Raw genomic sequence first — 20,316 nt, forward strand, 5'->3', positions numbered from 1 at the left:
GTCTTTGGGTCTAATTTGAATGTCTGATTTGAATTTCAAAGTTGACCAAATTCTGAACTAAAAGTAGTTCCTCAGGGTTAGAGCTCCTAATAAGATTGTCGCTAATATCTTGACAGGTAAATTAAGTATTTTGGTGGTTTTTGGATGTTTACAGAGCTTCATAAGAATAAATGATTCAGTCGAGCACAAGCCATATTTTACAATTCAGACTGCACCAAAGCAGATAAGCGTGTGTTCTTGCCTCACATAGGGTTATGTGATTGATAGGCAACCTTACAGAAAAGTGTCAAAATACCACCTGAGAAGACAAAAACAACAACTACAACATTAAGTACACTTTTTTAAAGGCATTGCCCAGGAAAGGTTAAATGCTGAACTGGTCTGTTTGGAGTGTGACTGTGTTCCCAAAAGGAAAAGTGCATCATACATTGGAACTTCCTAATCTTCTACATGATACTGGATGATGTCTCCTTTGTTTATGTTCAGATTTTTTTTTTTTTTTTTGCCATAGGATATAATTGAAATGCAGTCATCCATTCTAGTGTGAAACTGAAGCTCCTATAATACACTTCACTGGTACAGGTGTCATAGTTTGTACCTTGACAATCAAAATAAAGCACATACTCACCTTCTGAGAACAAATGTTTGACTCTATTAAACACGTCTTTTTCTTGCAAGCGAAGTCTGTCCACGTACATTAAAAACAGCAAACTCTTCTTCTTTTATTATAAGAAACTCCTATGTACTGCTTTTGCTGCTCCATTTTTAGCTCCATGGTCTTCTGTGGCGGCATCTCCCTAAAGACAAATAAAAAGCTACACAGGCTTGTGAAGTTAATCCTCACAAGATGTTCTCGACTCTCTTCAGGTCGATTCTTGAACTGACCTCTGAAATTCTGTGAGACTTTCAATGCATGTTTTTCCTGAACATTTTGGTCAAAGTCAACATTTTTACGATTTCGATGGCATTTTAGAAGTGCCGCTGCAGTTCATCTGGATTATTCACCATCATTGGCTCACCTGCAAACCATAAGCGATACTTTAACCTTTATTTTGATGATGAACACACCAATCAAAATTTCAATTTTTGTTTAAATTTAAACACAGGAAACTCATGTCCTAACAATTAGAGCCTGATCTACTAGGATCCAAATGAGTGTTCAATTGTGTGTGCAAACTATAACATTGTGTGTACTATTAGTGAGTGTGCAATTGATAACACCTGCAAAAGTGGTGCGGACTGATTTTCAATGCGCTACTCCATTGTCACCATGGAGACAGTCATTTCCCTACTCATTTATGACATCATATGGTCCAACCAGTGACGTTTGGCAGCACACAAATATAGTACCAACCACCTGTTCCAGGCTATATTGAAGTTTGATCCAAAAACATAACCTATTTTTAGCACGACAAAGATGCACTGTGATGTCCGTCTGGATCATTCTGGAGAACAAGAAAATGCAAATCTTAAACATTTTTTTTCATATAGGAGATATATTGATATACATCCCATATGAGAATACGAACACCATTTAAAAAATGCTAGCAGACACAAAAACGTATCAATTAAATTTATTTTAATTAGCCCCTTCCCAGCAGGCACAAGACATTAAAACAATGTTGAGAACTTGCTGAATTAGGTTCTGACATTGAGCAAGTCAAACCAAACGTTGGAACAGCATGCTTTTTGACAATGTTTAATCAATATTTGTTTCTGACATAGATTTGACGGTTGAATTTTGGTCATTTTCTAACCAATATTCTACCACACATGTACAACATTGAAACAACATACTTTTTGACAACGTTTATTTAATGACGTTGAATTGACCATCGGAATTCGGTCATTTCCCAACCAACAACGTGGATCCAACGTTAGACATCAACGTTATCTCAATTTACAAATACAACTATTTTGCAATGTCGTTTTAAAGTCAGTTTTAAAGGACATGTATGTATAATCAACGTTGTTAACGTCTTGTGCCTGCTGGGTTATGTCATTTAGCAGTTACAGTATAAAATGACATCGCTGAATAGGCAATATGTCTATTATAATTTATGACAGTCCAAATATTTTGACACGCACACTGACATTTCTCACAGCCATTTTGTGAGCAACGGTCTCAGTTTGATCAAACATTTCAAAAGCGGTAGGTATCGACACAAAACAGCGGGCCCAGAGGAGTTTGAGTTATGATGAATCACACTGCAAGTGCTGAAATAATTTATGTGCATCTCCTATTCCCAGTATTGTGGACGCTCTGATAATCAGCATCTCTTCTGCATACACATGAAGACAGACACGCTAAATGGATTGCGCTCGCTAGTTTGCTTATTTAAGAGACGCAATCCTCTGCCCACAATCTTAGTCAATCAGCTATACTTGCAGGCATTTTATAAACACAAATATTTAGTAATTGTGGCCCATGTGGTAAAAAAAGAGCCACATTTTACTTTCTATAGCAGTGGTTTTTAAAGTACCACCTCAGAAAAAACACCATAGTGAACCACATTAAAATACAGTAGTGTAGTAGGGCTAAATATTAATTAAAAACAAGTCAGCTGTTTTAATTATAAAGCATATTAAATACTTTTGGCCACTGTAACATTACATACAGTTTGAAGAGTAACACTGTGTTTGAATATTTACTCAAGTGATTCTTGGGCATATCACAAGATGGAGCCCGCAGTTTGAGAATCACTGTTCTATTTGTTCCATGCACCCCAAATTATAAATAAAGTTGAAAAATAGAGTTATTATCCATGGAAAAGTGATAAACCTTTTTTTAAAATTCGAATATAACAGCCTGCCTTGAATTATAACCCCCTTCTTTTTGTGGTATACAAAAACCCACGCCCCGGACTATGACATTCACATAGGTGCTGCTTTAGCTCCCCACAATTATTTTTTGTTGCAAGAATCCAAGTTTAAATAAGTGTTTATTTTGAAAAATAAATAAATCCATAGTATAGAAAAAGGTTCATGAGGTGAAACAAGAAATAATGTGCTTCTGTGTCATTTCCAGCGTCACACAAGTCGAGGATTGTTTGATAATCCCCTTCATTCAATTTCTTTTCAACATTCTTTCCTCCCCAAGCTATGTTTAATAACATGGAAGCAATGAAACACAAACACTAAACAAAAGTTTGTAGCGATTCGTAACACATGAGGATTGGGCTTCCGGTTCTACTGTAACAATCAACCACTGAGTTATATGAGTGTGCTTAAAAATCCAAGCTGCGTTTAATAACTTGTTATATATATATTTATATATTATTCCTACAAATACATAGTTTTCAGCAATTTGTAAAACGTCCACTTTCCTCAGTAAACCAAAAAAGCTAGAAATAACCGTGAGTGGAAGAAAAAAAACAAGACAAAAGCTTTCAGAAAAAAGTCACATGAACATAAGAGAATGAAAAAAAAAAAAACATTAAAAAAAACAACATACTGTACAAACACTAATAATCTAACTAACATCCTGTCTAATAATTTAAGAAAATAGTGTCTCTAAAACGTTCATATTGCTTTGTACCTCCAATGGAAGTTCTAAGGTGGCATCGCTTTGGGACGTCACTCCAGAGGTTGCCGGGTCGACTGCAGCCAATTGCATGCAGCTGTAAGCAGGAGGGGAGACGCTGGTGTGTCTTGTGTGGTCTCCCTTTTTGGCAGTTTAAAAAATACAAAGACAAAGGACAGTGGCGCTACTACAGCACTGCTCCTGGGGAAGGAGCCGGGGGTGTCTCACTCTTTACAGCATAACTTGAAATATCACATTAGGTCTCGTGTGCGTCTTTGTGTGTTCGCTTGTCAGCCATCAGTCTTCTCAAAGGACAAACTGGGAAGAGTCAGTAGCATGGGGTTGGCGTTGGGGTCCTGTCCAGGACCTTCTCCGACACCGAGATCTAAAGAGTCCTTCGAGTCACTAGAGGGCGCTCTCCGCCTCAGGCATGTGTCCCAACTGGGCAAGGGCGGCGGCAACCCTGACGGCGGCTCCGGTCCGTCAGGCGGATCCACAGAGATGCAAGGTGGGCTCATCTTCTTTTTGCGGCGTGGTGAGAGCAGCGAGGTCTGATTCTGGCTGTGGATCTGCAGACTGTCGGCCTGCGACACGAAACCAGAAGACGTGGACGTGGTGTTGTATTGGGGGCGGGACTCCACCACGGAGCAGACCTCCACCGAGTGGCGCCGCGGGTCGTCCAGCCAGGAGTAAGGGCGAAGGCGGGGCAGGAGGACGCTGCGGCCTTGTGTGTCAACACTGTGGAACCTCTTCAAAGGCCTCAAGCGAGGGCTCCCGCTTTCTTGACAGTGCGTGTTGTTCTCGTAGTCCTCTCTGGCGCCGACGCTGCTGCTACTGCCGAATTCGTCAGTCTGGATGACGTCATCGCTCCCGGCCCCGGTAATAAGGGACACTTCCTGATCCACGGATGCCTCGTTTTGTCGCTGCGGCCTCACCGGTAAGGGCGTAGGTGAGTCGAAGCGGCCGTGCACACCGCTGGGGCGCGAAGGTTTCGGGGACGCCCCCGGTGTGGCCGGGACCAGACAGAGCGCAGGCTGCTCTTGCTGGTGATGGTGGAAGGTAAAGGGTGAGGAGGTGGAGGATGAGGAGCCAGAGAGATGTGGAGGGAGGCCAAGAGAAGCCGCATTCACAAGTCCTTCACTGCTTCCCTCTCCATCCGAGCACAGGGCCTCCTGAGAGTCAGTAGACACTGCGACCTGCAAGACGAGGCACGGGGGAGAAAGGTGGGATGAAATATTTAGGGCGGGATGGATGAGGACGTGTGAGATAAATGTGCAATGAGAAGAGGGATTGGTGGAAGTACGAGGGATTAGAAATGAGGGAAGGAACCTGGTAAGTGGGACTTGATGAGGATGAGAAGTCATAGTTTGGGTCAAGGTTCACAAACTGGGCAGATGTCATTGTTTTTATTTATTCTGTACCGAAAGTCAGACTGGACCTACAGCATTCGTGCATTATGCTATCCTGTACATTATTTCACATTTCTTTAGTTTGCTTTTATGATCTGTTGCTGGGTTTGTAAACAAGGTCACAATTAGTTAATTAAGTCAAGACATCCATTAATCCATCTATTTTCTACTGCTTGTCCCTTATGGGGTTGCGGGAGGTGCTGGAGCCTATCTCAGCTGCATTCGGGCAGAAGGCGGCGTACACCCTGGACAAGTCGCCACCTCATCACAGGGCCAACACAGATAGACAGACAACATTCACACACTAGGGCCAATTTAGTGTTGCCAATCAACCTATCCCCAGGTGCATGTTTTTGGAGGTTGGAGGAAGCCGGAATACCCGAAGAGAACCCACGCAGTCACTGGGAGAACATGCAAACTCCACACAGAAAGATCCTGAGCCCAGAATCGAACCCAGGACCTTTGTATTGTGAGGCACATGTACTAACCCCTGTTCCACCGGGCTGCTCTAAGTCTAGACAATAAAGGAAAATTTAGTCGTTATGTTTGCCAGCCTTGACAGGGTTGCTTCTGTACTACAAAATAAACTGTATTAATGATAACCGCTGTAAAACTCCCAATGGTTAGTATTACCATATTACATTCAAATGATCCAAAAACGATAAAATTATGGAAACCAACTAGCGTTACATTGCTAGTTAGCTCAAATGCTAACATGTAAACAAGAGAAACAGTCGTCTTTTCCCCGAGTCAAGTGAAGCTCAGAGCTCAGAGATGTTCAGCGGTGTTGCCGCTCAGCAGCCGTTACGTATCTCAAATGGCAGACCGAGTTTCTCCGCTTCTGTCTTTCTGAAAGGTTGGAATAAAATGCTTACGCTTTACTAAATCTCTTATCACTTGATTACAAGCAAATTCTTGAGATCTCTTATGGTGAAGTGAATTATATTTATATAGCGCTTTTCTCCATTGACTCAAAGCGCTTTACATAGTGAAACCCAATATCTAAGTTACATTTGAACCAGTGTGAGTGGCACTGGGAGCAGGCGAGTAAAGTGTCTTGCCCAAGGACACAACGGCAGTGACTAGGATGGCGGAAGCGGGAATCGAAACTGGAACCCTCATGTTGCTGGCACGGCCACTCTACCAGCCGAGCTATGTCACCCCATGGAAGTCGACTGCACTATTACAGTACACATCAAACAGTGGCGGGGGCGTTCAGCAGCCGTTACGCATCAAGTGGTCATCCGGTGTAAGTTAGATTGGGCTTGCATGTGCTGAAACCACGGGCGTGTAATGATTTGCCAAAACTTGGTCAACAATCACAGCTACGAACTTTAGCTTTGTTGTTAGCATTCCGTTCTTCTGTCTTACGTTGTCGTTCCATGTAGCTCACGCCAAAGCCGTGTTATTGATGTCAAAGATGAAGTACATCTTGGATCAAGAGCGTTAATCTTTACTTTGCCCCGACATCTGATAGGCAATAAAGTCTTAGTGTCAGATGTCTGATGCTACGTCCTGTTGTTGTCTTTTGATACCGCTCGTGTTAAAGCCTCATCGATGTGGACACGTGTTACTGATGAGGCAAGAGTTGAAGTCCATCACAAATTTACTTTGCCAAAAGTTGTTAGATGTGAGATTGTTGTGGTAAATATAGCACTGAGGTAAGCAGGTTGTGTTGTTGTTAGCATCGTTCACCCTTAACCCAGAAACGGAAGTCCTGCTTGCTGAAAACCTTTATCGATTGCCACAATATCATAATAGAAAATTAGACAAATACTGCACTATAATACATCTAATACATACATAAAACTTGATTTAATACCAAATTTAGGCCAAAAACTAGTACAATATGCTTAAAAAAGGCACAAAAAACAATCCGCGATGCATTGAAGCCGCAAAGTAGCGAGAAATTACTATGTTGTTCAAGCAGTGGTGTGCCGTCAGGACCAGCCAGGACTTCTGTGCTGGCCTAACATAACCAGAAATCATGATCATAATTACATATAAAATATATATTTTTATTTACTTTCCCCAAATATCCAAAAGTATTCATATTCTCTTCATGTCATATTATGTTCCTTCCAGCGCTGTTGTTTTTAGTTTTAGTTTGTATCCGATCAGAATTCAGGTAGCTTATGTTGCCGTGCTGTACCAAATCTGCCCGAGGCCTTCAAAATCAACAATGCGGGCATCTGTGCACTGTAAGTGTGATAGACAATTTCGATAACCAATCAGATCACATGTTGTTGACAGTATTCTCTCTACGTATCTCTCTCGTCCGGGAAAACCAAAGTCTTTGGGTTCCGGGGGGAGTATGGTTGCAAAGCTGAAACTTAAAGGAAGTATCCAACCACAACTTGCAATTTAGCAGGAAGCGGGAAGTGTTGACCCACAAGGAAGGAGAACAAAACATTAATTAGGTAGCAGATATACATTTGCAAGGCCATTTTCAAGAAGGATATTTAAAGAGAACCTACATCTTGTGAGACCATGTCGGCAATGAAATTGGGAAATGGCCGCCATTTCTCCTCGAATCAACCACCTACGAAGTGCTATACGGCCTCAAATAGGTTCAACAAATTGTGAGTTCAAATAGTTTATTTCTTTATTTTTTCATGTTTTGCTATTTTAATTTTGACAGTACCACATAATATATGTTTTAATTGCTGATGCAGGTTTATTGATTTTTAAATGCGCCAGAAAATAACCTGTTCTTTACACTGTTGACAGGATTCAATGTCCAGTAGTGCGTACATGTGTTTCTGTGTAGTATATCTCAAACAATAGACATGTGGTGACATCAATGATGGTATTTTAAGAGGTCATCATTGAAGTCGGACATCACTGAAAGCCAAAGTGGGAAACGCACTGTCCGCCACTGCATTCAAGTAATGTTTTGTGGGTAATGCAGCATCTTGAAAGAGGGACACAGACTCTTTTAAACTTCACTGCCAAATGTAAGACGCCAACACCAGTCCTCAGCTCCAACACCACATTTCATTCCACTGTGGCTCTCGTTAAAACAACAACACAATACTTCCTCATTATGCACCAATCATGGTCGCGGCGCCCAAGTTGCGTGTTTTTTTTTGGTTTTTCAAACTTGCTGAGATCGACATGACGATTTGTTTAGAACTTTTCATATTGACGCATTTGTTACTTCAACATTCGTATTTGAGTATTTAAAGTACTCATCCACTCATCTTGAACACCACTTAATTCCATGAAAATAAAAGTTCTTTAAGCACCAGGACTGCTTCAAAAGTATTTATTTGGCAGCGGTTGATAAAATGAGGCTATAATAAATGTATTTGTGTCGACCCGTTTAATAAGTAAATAGTGTCATTCTTGTACAGTAGGAAGGGTATTAATATGGCCCCATTTCCCTGACACATGAAACATGACGAATGGAGTTTGGTGGGGGAGACTGTAGCATTGACCTTTCAGCAGTAGAGTATTGAATATGTGTTTTGTGGCGATTCTGACTTTGACCGCAGTTGCCGCTTTCCATCATTTTCAGCACACTGCATTGCAAAATTATCAACACCCCCTTCCCCCCCTCTCATGGGAGATTCACCCAGGAAAGGGGCCATATGATTCCAAATAAAAAAAATGATCTGTTCATATGCTTTTAGCATATTGCTTGCCAGTAAACACAGTGAAGCCTCTAACCTTTGACCTTCCGCACAAAACATCTGTAATGTTGTAGTAGCGATCTGCGTCATTTACCGCCCACTTGTTAAATCGTATTATGCTTCCATGTCAGTGTGCGTGGCAAATAATCGGCGGGTGGACAGGACGTGCCACCGCAGCAACGACGCTAGTTAAAACTCATACAATGTCCTCGAGTTGTGATTGACTCTCATCCTTATTGAACACTGAATGGGTAAAAGAGGAGATTTAAATTGCTCCACTTTGCTGAGGGGTCAACTTGAGTACGTTCACACACGAACATGGATGAGTTTCAGACAGGGTTCATGTTGAGGAATAATGGCTTCTCTTGCATGAGCTTTAAGGGTGTGACCACAGAGACACCCAGTGGTCACATACTGCACAGAAGGAGTGCGTACTAAAAAAAAATGCAATATACAAGTGGTCTTTAAAGAGCACTCTGACAGGTTTAGCCAGGTAGTGGATACAAAAGTGCTCCATCACACTGTACAAAAACAAGTCTCATTCTATGGAGCGCATGTGTTGTTTCACAATCGCCTGAGTTCTGCAAACACACCCGGCAATACAATAAAACTAGATATTATTGCCAAATATATGTGTTGGAATATTAGATGATGGATGGTTGACGGAGAAATTTGAAGATTAAATAAGAAAAAAAAATGGAGCTTTATTATTATGTGTTTGTGTCTTTTGCAATATGAGCATGGAGTTCAGTGTTTCTGAAGAGCTCAATGCTAGAAAAAGTCTACTTTCCTCTCACTTTTTCAGAAACAGGAGTATCTGTGTTTGAGCAGCAGCTCGGGGTCAGGCGCCCAACTGAGCTGGAGTCAGACCAGAACAGATACGATATGGAAAATGATACGTATGAGAGGGGTGAGGGGGGGGACAAGGGGGAGGACACTGTTTAGAAAGGTAATTTTTTGGGGAGGGTTTTGTTGTCATTAGTCATTCAATAACATACAGGTCCAGCTCAATAAATTAGTAACATCTTTGAAAAGTGAATCTTTTTCCGTCGTTTAATTAAAGCAGTGAGGCTCTTATGTTCTTTAAGTTCACTTCATACACAGTAAAATATTTATTTACAGTATATTATGTCATAGGAATTTCTTAATTTATAATGATTTCGGTGGTTACAGCTCACAGCTACCCCAAACTCAGTACCTTATAAAATGTAAAAAAGAAAAATTTAATAAATAAACAGTTCAATATTGATATGACACATCCATCCATCCATCCATTTCCTACCGCTTATTCCCTTTAGGGTGGCGGGGGGCACTGATGCTTACCTCAGTTACAATCGGGCGGAAGGCGGTGTACACCCTGGACAAGTCGCCACCTCATCACAGGGCGAACACAGACGGACAACATTCACACTCACATTCACACACTAGGGCCAATTTAGTGTTGCCAATCAACCTATCCCCAGGTGCATGTCTTTGGCGGTGGGAGGAAGCCGGAGTACCCGGAGGGAACCCACACAGTCACGGGGAGGACATGCAAACTCCACACAGAAAGATCCCGAGCCCGGGATTGAACCCAGGACTACTTAGGACCTTCGTATTGTGAGGCAGATGCACTAACCCCTCTACCACCGTGCTGCCCGATATGAAACATATTCTAAAAAATATATACATATATATATATATATGTATATAATAACCATACCTTCTCTCCATGTCTGATAGTGATAAATCAAGAAAAATATTGGGAATTTAAATGATTCTATTCGTACTTTGTAGTCTATGTTATTCTTATAAAAATGTTTCTGCCACATGAAAATGTACAACTTTAAAAACGGCAACAACACGTATTACAAAGACGAACCTATTCTACTTGTTAATAGTAGAATATGTTATTAGCTAGCCTTTAAATAGACCCCTTTTAGACCAGTTGATTTGCCGTTTCTTTCCTGCTCAGCCCCCCTCTCCAAGAAGGAGAGGGGGGATCACAGATTTGACGACCACAGATGATTCGCTACCTGTCCAAAGTTGGTACCCGGGGTGGACCACTCATCTGTGCATCACTTGGGGACGTCTCTGCGTTGCTGACCTGTCTCCACTCAAAATGATCTCCTGCTGGCCCCGCTATGAGCTGGACTCTCACAATATTATACTAGATCCACTCAGCGTCCATTGCACCGGTCGCCCAGGTCCAAAGTTTCTCATTGTCATCCCATTGGCTTGAGTTTTTTCTTGCCCTGGGATCTGAGCCAAGGGTGTAGTTGTTGCTTGCGCAGCCCTTTGAGACACTCGTGATTTAGGACTATATATGTAAACTTTGATTGATTGATATTTGTAAATGTATTCCAAAGACAAACCTATTCTACTTGGTGATAGTGGAATGTTATTTGGACTGACTATTGCTCATTATTTACTGCGTTTTTTGCTGGGACAACATGTTGAAAATAAACACGGCCCCTTTTTTTGCTATTTTTGAAATTTCAAATAAAATACTATCAATAATATATAATACTATTGTAATAATATACATACAAATTTAAAAATACTAATATTACTAATATACTAATACTAATATTACAAATGATTCTCAGATGTTGGTACGTGGCCTCTATCTAGTGGGACGTGAAAGATACTGTCAAGTGTTTAATTTTCCCAATTTTCCAATATTCAGAAGGCGTTATTATTCAAACTTTGTGTAATGTCAGAGTGGCTAAACATATTAAATATGCTTATGAAATAAAATCCCCGCCTTGTTTTTACTGTTTACTTAGGCCTACTGTGCTACAGTATTTTACTTTTTGCCACTCTGGTGGTACTCAGAGAGTCATGTGTTTAATTGAACACCTGAAATCAAATGACATTTCCATGGAATTCTAATTTAGTGAGATTCACTTGTACGTTGAGGAACACGTAAAAGAGCCAAACAAATGATACACAGTAAGTGTCATCTAACACATTGGTCCCCAACCACCGGGCCGTGGCTCGATTGGTAACGGGCCGCAGAAGAATTGTTTATTAATTTTAATAATTTTTTAATATATATATATTTTTTAAATTAAAACAACATAAAAAACACAAGATACACTTACAATTAGTGCACCCACCCAAAAAAACCTCCATTTTTCATGACAAAAACTTCCCTTTTTCATGGGCCGCGGGACAAATTATCAAGCGTTGACCGGTCCGCAGCTACAAAAAGGTTGGGGACCACTGATCTAACAGAATATTATTCAAGTATAATACTTATTTTTTATGTCTTGTATCTACTTATTTTAATGTGTACCTATTTGTAAGTGTACTATTGTATTCTTACTTTGAGCATTATAAAGCAACATAACTACCAAATGTATGAATCCCTTTCTACATCTCCACTAATAATATTCCTTACAAATCTATTAAAATTGTTTTAGGTTGATTACCATAACATTTTGAAATGCAAATACCGTATTTTCTGGACCATAGGGCGCACCAGATTATAAGGCACACTGCCGATGAGCGGATCTATTCAGGTCTTTTTTCATACAAAAGGCGCACCAGATTATAAGGCGCATTAAAGGGGTCATATTATCTTTTTTTTCTACATTTAAAACATTTTCTTTTGGTCTACACAACCTCATCCGTGGCTCACTAGCGCAAACAACGTCAGAAATATTTCCCATAAAAAAACGTCCGACCGGAACTCTCTAATAACTATCAATCAATCAATCAATCAATGTTTACTTATATAGCCCTAAATCACTAGTGTCTCAAAGGGCTGCACAAACCACCACGACATTCTCGGTAGGCCCACATAAGGGCAAGGAAAACTCACACCCAGTGGGACATCGGTGACAATAATGATCCAGTGGGACGTCTGTGACAATAATGATTATGAGAACCTTAGAGAGGAGGAAAGCAATGGATGTCGAGCGGGTCTAACATGATAAAGTTCCATGGGTAAATCATGTAAACCCACTACACTAGTTGTTTTTAACGCTTCCATAGCGAGTCTACTGACATATATAAGTTACAAATATATACTACTTTATAAGAGAAATGAATGAGGATGAATGTCCCATAACAAGAAGATAGGGACAAAGAAAAAGCTCATCTACTACGGCATGAACACGGGCTACAGTGGCGGACGTGTACACATTTTCAGGACTTATGCAGATCTCTAATACACATCAGCAAGTACCAGAAGGAAAGAAAAGTTGGTTTTGCAGAATATAGCGAAGATAATATGACTGTTACTGGGTGCCATTTTGCGGTCCTTATACACACACCATAGTAATAATTGTATCTCGGACTTCGGTAATTGTAATGGGCCGAGAATCCATCAAGCGGTGCGGCTTCAAAGTCGTACTAAAACATTTTTACTTTATTTTTTTAGTGCCCTATGTCAGTGGTTCTCAAATGGGGGTACGCGTACCACTGGGGGTACTTGAAGGTATGCCAAGGGGTACATGAGATTTTTTTAAATATTCTAAAAATAGCAACAATTCAAAAATCCTTTATACATATATTTATTGAATAATACTTCAACAAAATATGAATGTAAGTTCATAAACTGTGAAAAGAAATGCAACAAAGCAATATTCAGTGTTGACAGCTGTATTTTTTGTGGACATGTTCCATAAATATTGATGCTAAAGATTTCTTTTTTTTGTAAAGAAATGCTTAGAATTAAGTTCATGAATCCATATGGATCTCTATTACAATCCCCAAAGAGGGCACTTTAAGTTGATGATTACTTCTATGTGTAGAAATCTTTATTTCTAATTGAATCACATCTTTATTTTTCAAAAAGTTTTTAGTTATTTTTATATATTTTTTTCCAAATAGTTCAAGAAGGACCACAACAAATGAGGAATATTTTGCACTGTTTTACAATTTAATAAATCAGAAACTGATGACATAGTGCTGTATTTTACTTCTTTATCTCTTTTTTTCAACTAAAAATGCTATGCTCTGATTCGGAGGTACTTGAATTTAAAAAATGTTCACAGGGGGTACATAACTGAAAAAAGGTTGAAAACCACTGCCCTATGTAATGTTCTTTTTTTCAATGGACCATTTGAAGTTTTGGTGTTGTTTACTGGCGTCATATTGCAGTCTGCAGTCTTTTTGAGAAAATGAAAGGATTTTAAGTGCGCCTTGTACTCCGAAAAATATGTTAATAATTATCAAATACAATGGTATACAATACCAGGGGTGTGAGAAAACAAAAAAACGGTTCTTATGGAGATTATAATACTAATGTTGATTTATTCTGTCTGAAAGGTAATTCAACAGTATTTTTGTTGTGTGTACTTAGACAAGGAACTACACTCTCAAGTTGTTCATGCATTTTCTATATCACTTCTTCTCATTCAGGTCACATGTGATCTGAATTTGAGCGCCCGCCAATCACAAAAATACAAAATATTATTAATTTGTACATTTAAACCTTTGGACAGTTTATAGTCTGGTTTATGGTCTAGCACCTCGCTAAATCAGTCAACCATCCATACCGTGTGATGACACGAGAGCTTTGAGCAAAGTTCAAATTGACCCTGAGATCTAAAACAGATGCGGTGGGTCACCTGTCTGCGCAGCTTGCGGCTCAGCGTATGTGAGTGTCTGGGAGGGGGTAGTCGTGGTATGCTTTCAGAGTCGGAGTGGCTGTGAGGGCTGATGGGTCTAAAGAGGTCGGTGGGGATGGCCAGTCGTTGGGAAAACTCTTCTGGTTGCAAAAGTACTGAACCACTGGAGTCTGAAAAAAAGGGAAGCACAGTAGAAATGAACTCAGCCGAAAGTGGATCCAAGTCAAGGCCGAACCTTGCTTTTTTATATATAGTTATGAAACTTTTTGACCTCGGGGCCCAACTTTTCCACTACAGAGGGGCCTGTGGTCCACTCAAATATTAACAATGACTTAGTAATATTACTCTTTATGTTAATCATATTCAATAATTTTATCAATTCTACTTACAGTTAAACATGATAATCCTTGTCAAATTATATCTAAAAGATTATTATCAAGGCTTTGGTCAGGCTGATTAAAATAAGAAATATTAGTCAAATATACTGCAAAAAAATAAAAAAATAAAAAATAAAATAAATAAATAACTTAGACTTGTATCATCGCGCTTTTCTAAACACTCAAGGCGCTCACAGAGAAGTGGAACTCAACATTCATTCACACCTGGTGGTAGTAAGCTACATCTGTAGCCACAGCTGCCCTGGGGTAGACTGACGGAAGCGTGGCTGCCAGTTAGCCCGTACGGCCCCTCTGACCACCACCTATCATTCATTCATCATTTATTCACCAGTGTGAGCGGCACTGGGGGCAAAGGATGAAGTGTCCTGCCCAAGGACACAACGGCAGCGATTTTTTGGATGTCAATAGGTGGGAAAGGAACCTGCAACCCTGAGGTTTCTGGCCGGCCGTTCTTCCCACTACGCCATGCCGCCATAAAAGATTGTACTCATAAAAACTGATGAAAAAAAACAGTACATTCAATTATAATTCTAACTATTTATTTATAATAAGCAAAAATACTAGTACCCCGCCATCCGCCCGATTGTAGCTAAGATACTGTAGACTCCAGCAACCCCCGCGACCCCGAAAGGAATAAGCGATAGAAAATGAATGGATGGACGATAATACTATATATTGTTTTTTTAATCAACTGTTCATAAATTTAAAGTGCAAATGAAAATACAGCATCACTATTTGAGTCATATATATATATATATATATATATATATATATATATATATATATATATATACATATATATACCGTGTATTTTATAACTTCTCTGATGACTTTAGCTTCAGTGTTCTTGTTTAAGATTGACGTTACTGCCACAAGTGGTGGCCTATTACAACTGAGTACCGCTACTGCCCAAACAAACCACAGCTGAGAAACAGATATTATTGGCGGCCCTCGATGGAGCGCTCGTGGCTCAGCAAGGGCCCCCCGGCTTTATGGTTGAGAAACACGGCTGTAGATAAAAAAACATCACAACTTAGTTCAGGTATCCATTGGGGGTGTCAAAAAATTTTAACCGATTTTCGAAATAATCGCGATTCTTATTTGTAACGATTCATAATTGATAAACAAAATTAAAACATAGAATTTTGTTTTATTTTTTTTATCTGTCATGTCCAGCCACTCAGGCAAACCATATTGTTGATGTACATTCCCACATATGCAGAATTACAGATTCACTTTAAGAGTTTCTATTTGTCTTATTTTTATTTGACTTAATAAATGTTTATTAAATGTTTGGTAGTATGTTATTAAACAAAAACTGTTTATTTGTAAGTAATATAGAAATGTATCAGAGTTGTTTATCTATTTTATAGAGAATAGTAGTTAATCATAAAACAGGCACTCAACGTTATTAAAAATTGTATTGATTTTGAATCAAGAATCGATTCTGAATCGAATTGTTACCCCAAAAATGTAATCAAATCGAATCTTGTGGTGCCCAAAGATTCAAAGCCCTAGCATCAATACTTTTATAGGGACCGATCCAAATCCCGTCTGTACAACTGGGTGTAAATTCACATGAGATGAAACGATGTCAAATTTCGATACCATTGATGTTCGTAACATCACTCCCAGTTCCAGACTCGCACAGGCACAAACACTTGGCGAAGACCATCACTCAAGCAGCACTCAGAGCAAACTCAGCCAAATTGCCTTTAGGTAATGTTGCATCTTTTAATGCTATCAAAGCAAATATGCTTCATAGAAAACAGAAAATAAGGCTCCAGCACCCCCCGCGACCCCAAAAAGGGACAAGCGGTAGGAAATGGATGGATTGATGGCCCAATTTTCTAAAATGTGCTATATTGATGCTAATTTACATTGGCTTTGCCATATACATGCGACTGATTAGCATTGGTTATTTACATGGAATGAACACCTCCAAATTTAGTAATGAAAACTACAACTAAGATGCACGTTACAATCAAACACCTGGTGTATACTAAGTACAATACTTACGGCATAAAGACTTTGTAGGGCACAACATGAGACGAGATTCACCTTAATGGCAAAAACGATTCTACTCGCTCTGCAACACACTGTAGCCTATACCAAACTGCCATCTATCCTCTTTGAATTTAAACTACAAGCTATGTCTACTAGAAAATACTTGCAAATGAGACTCAGAAATGAAACAAGATATAAGATCTGAGCAGCCCAGTTATCATAATCAGCTCACTGTTTAATGTTACACATTAACAAATGAAAACAATTAACATTTATTTACACACACAAATGTATCAAAAATTGGTACCGTTGAGTACCGGCATCGATTCCCATGTACCAGGAATTGTATCGGTTCAAATGTGAAAGTTATCTATCCCTATAATGACAGCATATTCATGAATTTAATCGGAACATATCAAAAGCCTGATAGAGGCAAAGGAACATTCTTTTTCTATGCAATTGGAAGTAATTTGGACTCTAATTTAATTGGTTCTTTACTTATACCTCAGAAAAATTGTACAGTATGTCTGAATGTTGTCGTTAAGATACACACATACGCACACACACTCGCATATAAAAATAGGGTTGCTTCTTGCTCCGTGCCTCAACTTTCAGTTGGGTTTAGTGAAAATTGGTTATGTTTTTATAATCCAGTTTAAGAAAAGAACAACCAAACAAACAAAACCCACCATACAATGTATGGTTGGGATTAGGGTTGTCCAATATTAATTAATTTATCTAATATTTATCAATAAATACCAATATTGAGTTACCGGTACCAAAATGTATTTCGATACTTTACAAAATAAAGTGGACCACAAACAAATTTAATTATTGGCTTTATTTTAATAGAACATTTTATGATCCATTAAACATATGTTTCTTATTGCAGTCAAAGAACAATGCATTCAATTAGATGAGGAAAATAGTACAGAACTTCTCTTTTAGTAAGAAGTAAGCAAACAAAGGATCCTAATATGACTGCTGACATAGGCAGTAACCTATTGTGTCATTAATCATTCTATTATTTCGTCAAAATTATGAGGGACATGGCGATTTGTCCTGGGTGTACACAACCTTCCGCCCGAATGCAGCTGAGATAGGCTCCAGCGACCCCCCTGCGACCCCAAAAGGGACAAGCGGATCGATGGATGGATGCGGTATACAATGGATGGATTATTCTATTTGTTCATTTACTGTTAATATCTGCTTACTTTCGAATTTAACATGTTCCATTTACACTTCTGTTCAAATGTAATAAACACTTATTCTTCTGTTCTTGGGTACTTTACGTACGTTTTGGGTGATACTACAAATGTTGGTATCAATCCAGTAACAAGTACTTACATGGTACTGGTCATAATTAAAGTTATTTTTTGTCCAGGGACACATTCCCTGGGTTTATAAACAATATAAAAAATTAAAGATGTGAGAGTAAAAAATTTAGGGTTACGGTCAATGTTTGTGTAGATCCACCCATGGTATTTGTTTACATTCAGGAGTGCTAGCTTTCTGTCATGGGTTAGCTACCAAGAATAATAACCAATTTAAATGTATTTTCTATTCTTAATCGTTGTAGGTACCTGGCTACTAAAGTTAAGGAGTTTTGTGATTTCAAACTGAGAGTGCACCACACGGCTAGTGACAGTGTGTGCATGTCAGAAGGGCTCAGGTTGTTTTTTATGCAGTAGAACGTTGAACCATCCCATCCTTGTTATTTATGTTTGAAATATTCATACTTACCATATTTTTCGGACTATGAGTCATGGTTTTTTCCATAGCATGGCCGGGAGTGAGACTTATGCTCAAAAGCGACTTATGTGTGAAATTATTAACACATTACCGTAAAATATCAAATAATATTATTTAGCTCATTCACGTAAGAGACTAGACGTATAAGATTTCATGGGATTTAGTGATTAGGAGTGACAGATTGTTCGGTAAACGTATAACATGTTCTATATGTTATAGTTATTTGAATGACGCTTACCATTCAGAACAGGTTGTCAGCTAATACTCTTATATTCTTCAAATCAGTAACCAGTAGTAAAACTCCTGCTTTTCTCATGGCCCAAATAGTTCACAGTAGCACTATGCACAATCATAATACCAGGGCGTCCAGTGAGGGGCATTTTGTACTCCCTCGTCCCAGGAAGAATGCGTTGTGCAAATCTTTTATTTATAGATCTGTATCGCTCTGGAATAACCTGCCTCAAATTCTCACCGGCACTGAAAGTAAACAGGTTTTTAAAATGAAAGTAATATTTTATCTGAGTTTTTAAATTACTTTGCTCGTTGATGATTTTTTTATGTTTGGTTTTATATTGTGTAGTTATATCTATATGGTAGTTATTATTCTGTGACTGTAAATTGTTTGCCTGTTTTCTTTAAGATGCTTTTATTTTTATTTATTTTTTGTCTGTATTGTGTAGTTACAATTATATGCTTTTGCTTGTAATTGTATTGAGTTGTGGACCCCAGGAAGACTAGTGGGTTGTTGTGGCAACCAAGCTAATGGGGATCCTTAATAAAAATCAAATCAAATCATAATATGTTACGTTAACATACCAGGCACATTCTCAGTTGGTTATTTATGCGTCATATAACGTACACTTATTCAGCCTGTTGTTCACTATTATTTAAGTATTTTAAATTGCCTTTCAAATGTCTATTCTTGGTGTTGGATTTTATCAAATACATTTCCCCAAAAAGTGTGACTTACATGTATACTCCAGTGCGACTTCTATATGTTTTTTTTCCTTCTTTATTATGCATTTTCGGGAGGTGCAATTTATACTCCGGAGCGACTTATTCTCCGAAAAATACGGTAGATTGTTTCCTTAAGACATGGGTGTCAAACTCTGGCCCACGGGCCAATTTTGGCCCGCCGTGTAATTTAATTTGGCCCTTGAGGCAATATCAAATTAACATTACAGCTGGTCCGCCGTTATTACACAGCAGCGGTGCTGCTATAACACCGCAATTTCTCACACTTGCCAACCCTCTCGAAGTTCAGTGCCCCTCCAGAAAATCTCCCGGGGCAAGCATTCTCCCGATTTCCATCCGGATAACAATATTGAGAGCGTGCCTTAAAGGCACCGCCTTTAGCATTCTCTAAAACCTGTCGTCACGTCCGCATTTCCTCCATACGAACAGCGTGCAGGCCCACTCGCATAATATATGCGGCTATTACACACACATAAGTGAATGCAAGACATACTTGGTCAACAACCATACAGGTCACACTGAGGGTGACCGTATAAACAACTTTAACACTGTTACAAATATGCACCACACTGTGAATTCACACCAAACAAGAATGACAAACACATTTCGGGAGAACATCTGCACTGTAACATAACATGAACACAACAAAACAAATACCCAGGTTCCCTTGCAGCACTAACTCGTTCGGGACGCTACAATATATTTTGATATTTACCTCAGAAGGCTGCAAATAGAAAAGAGGCATTACACTTGTATTTAAATTTTATTTTACATGCCATTGATATTTTTAAATTATTGTTATTATTATTTGAAACTCGATTTTGCATGTCACTATAAAGTTACTGTATATAAGCCTTGTTTGTTCAATGTTCAATGCAAAACTTGTTTGGGTCCCCATTAAAAGGTTAATTTGTTCAACCTTGGCCTGCGGCTTTGTTCAGTTTTAAATTTTGGCCCACTCTGTATTTGAGTTTGACACCCCTGCCTTAAGAGATATTTGTTTCAATGTACAACATGTTCTGTTTATGAACCCTGTTCAAAAAACAATTAAATTTG

At 39.0% G+C, this 20,316-nt stretch overlaps 1 protein-coding gene across 13 annotated transcripts in view; it reads right to left on the reverse strand.

Moving 5' to 3' along the window:
• Positions 1-1,562: 1,562 nt before the first annotated feature.
• Positions 1,563-20,316, reverse strand: part of cacna1g (calcium channel, voltage-dependent, T type, alpha 1G subunit) — a 365,011-nt gene continuing 346,257 nt past the window's right edge. For 11 of the 13 annotated variants that reach the window (XM_061908861.1, XM_061908854.1, XM_061908860.1 and 8 more), the window contains 2 exons: positions 14,129-14,298; positions 1,563-4,719 (listed from right to left, as the gene is read on the reverse strand). In XM_061908861.1, the coding sequence (XP_061764845.1) occupies positions 3,814-4,719; positions 14,129-14,298 (1,076 nt within the window). In that variant the 3' untranslated portion in view covers positions 1,563-3,813. Of the gene's footprint in view, positions 4,720-9,364; positions 9,426-14,128; positions 14,299-20,316 lie in introns of all 13 variants that reach the window. The other 2 variants (XM_061908858.1, XM_061908859.1) reach the window with 2 other exon arrangements.

Source organism: Nerophis ophidion, linkage group LG08 (assembly GCF_033978795.1).
Source record: "Nerophis ophidion isolate RoL-2023_Sa linkage group LG08, RoL_Noph_v1.0, whole genome shotgun sequence".
NCBI lineage: Eukaryota > Metazoa > Chordata > Actinopteri > Syngnathiformes > Syngnathidae > Nerophis > Nerophis ophidion.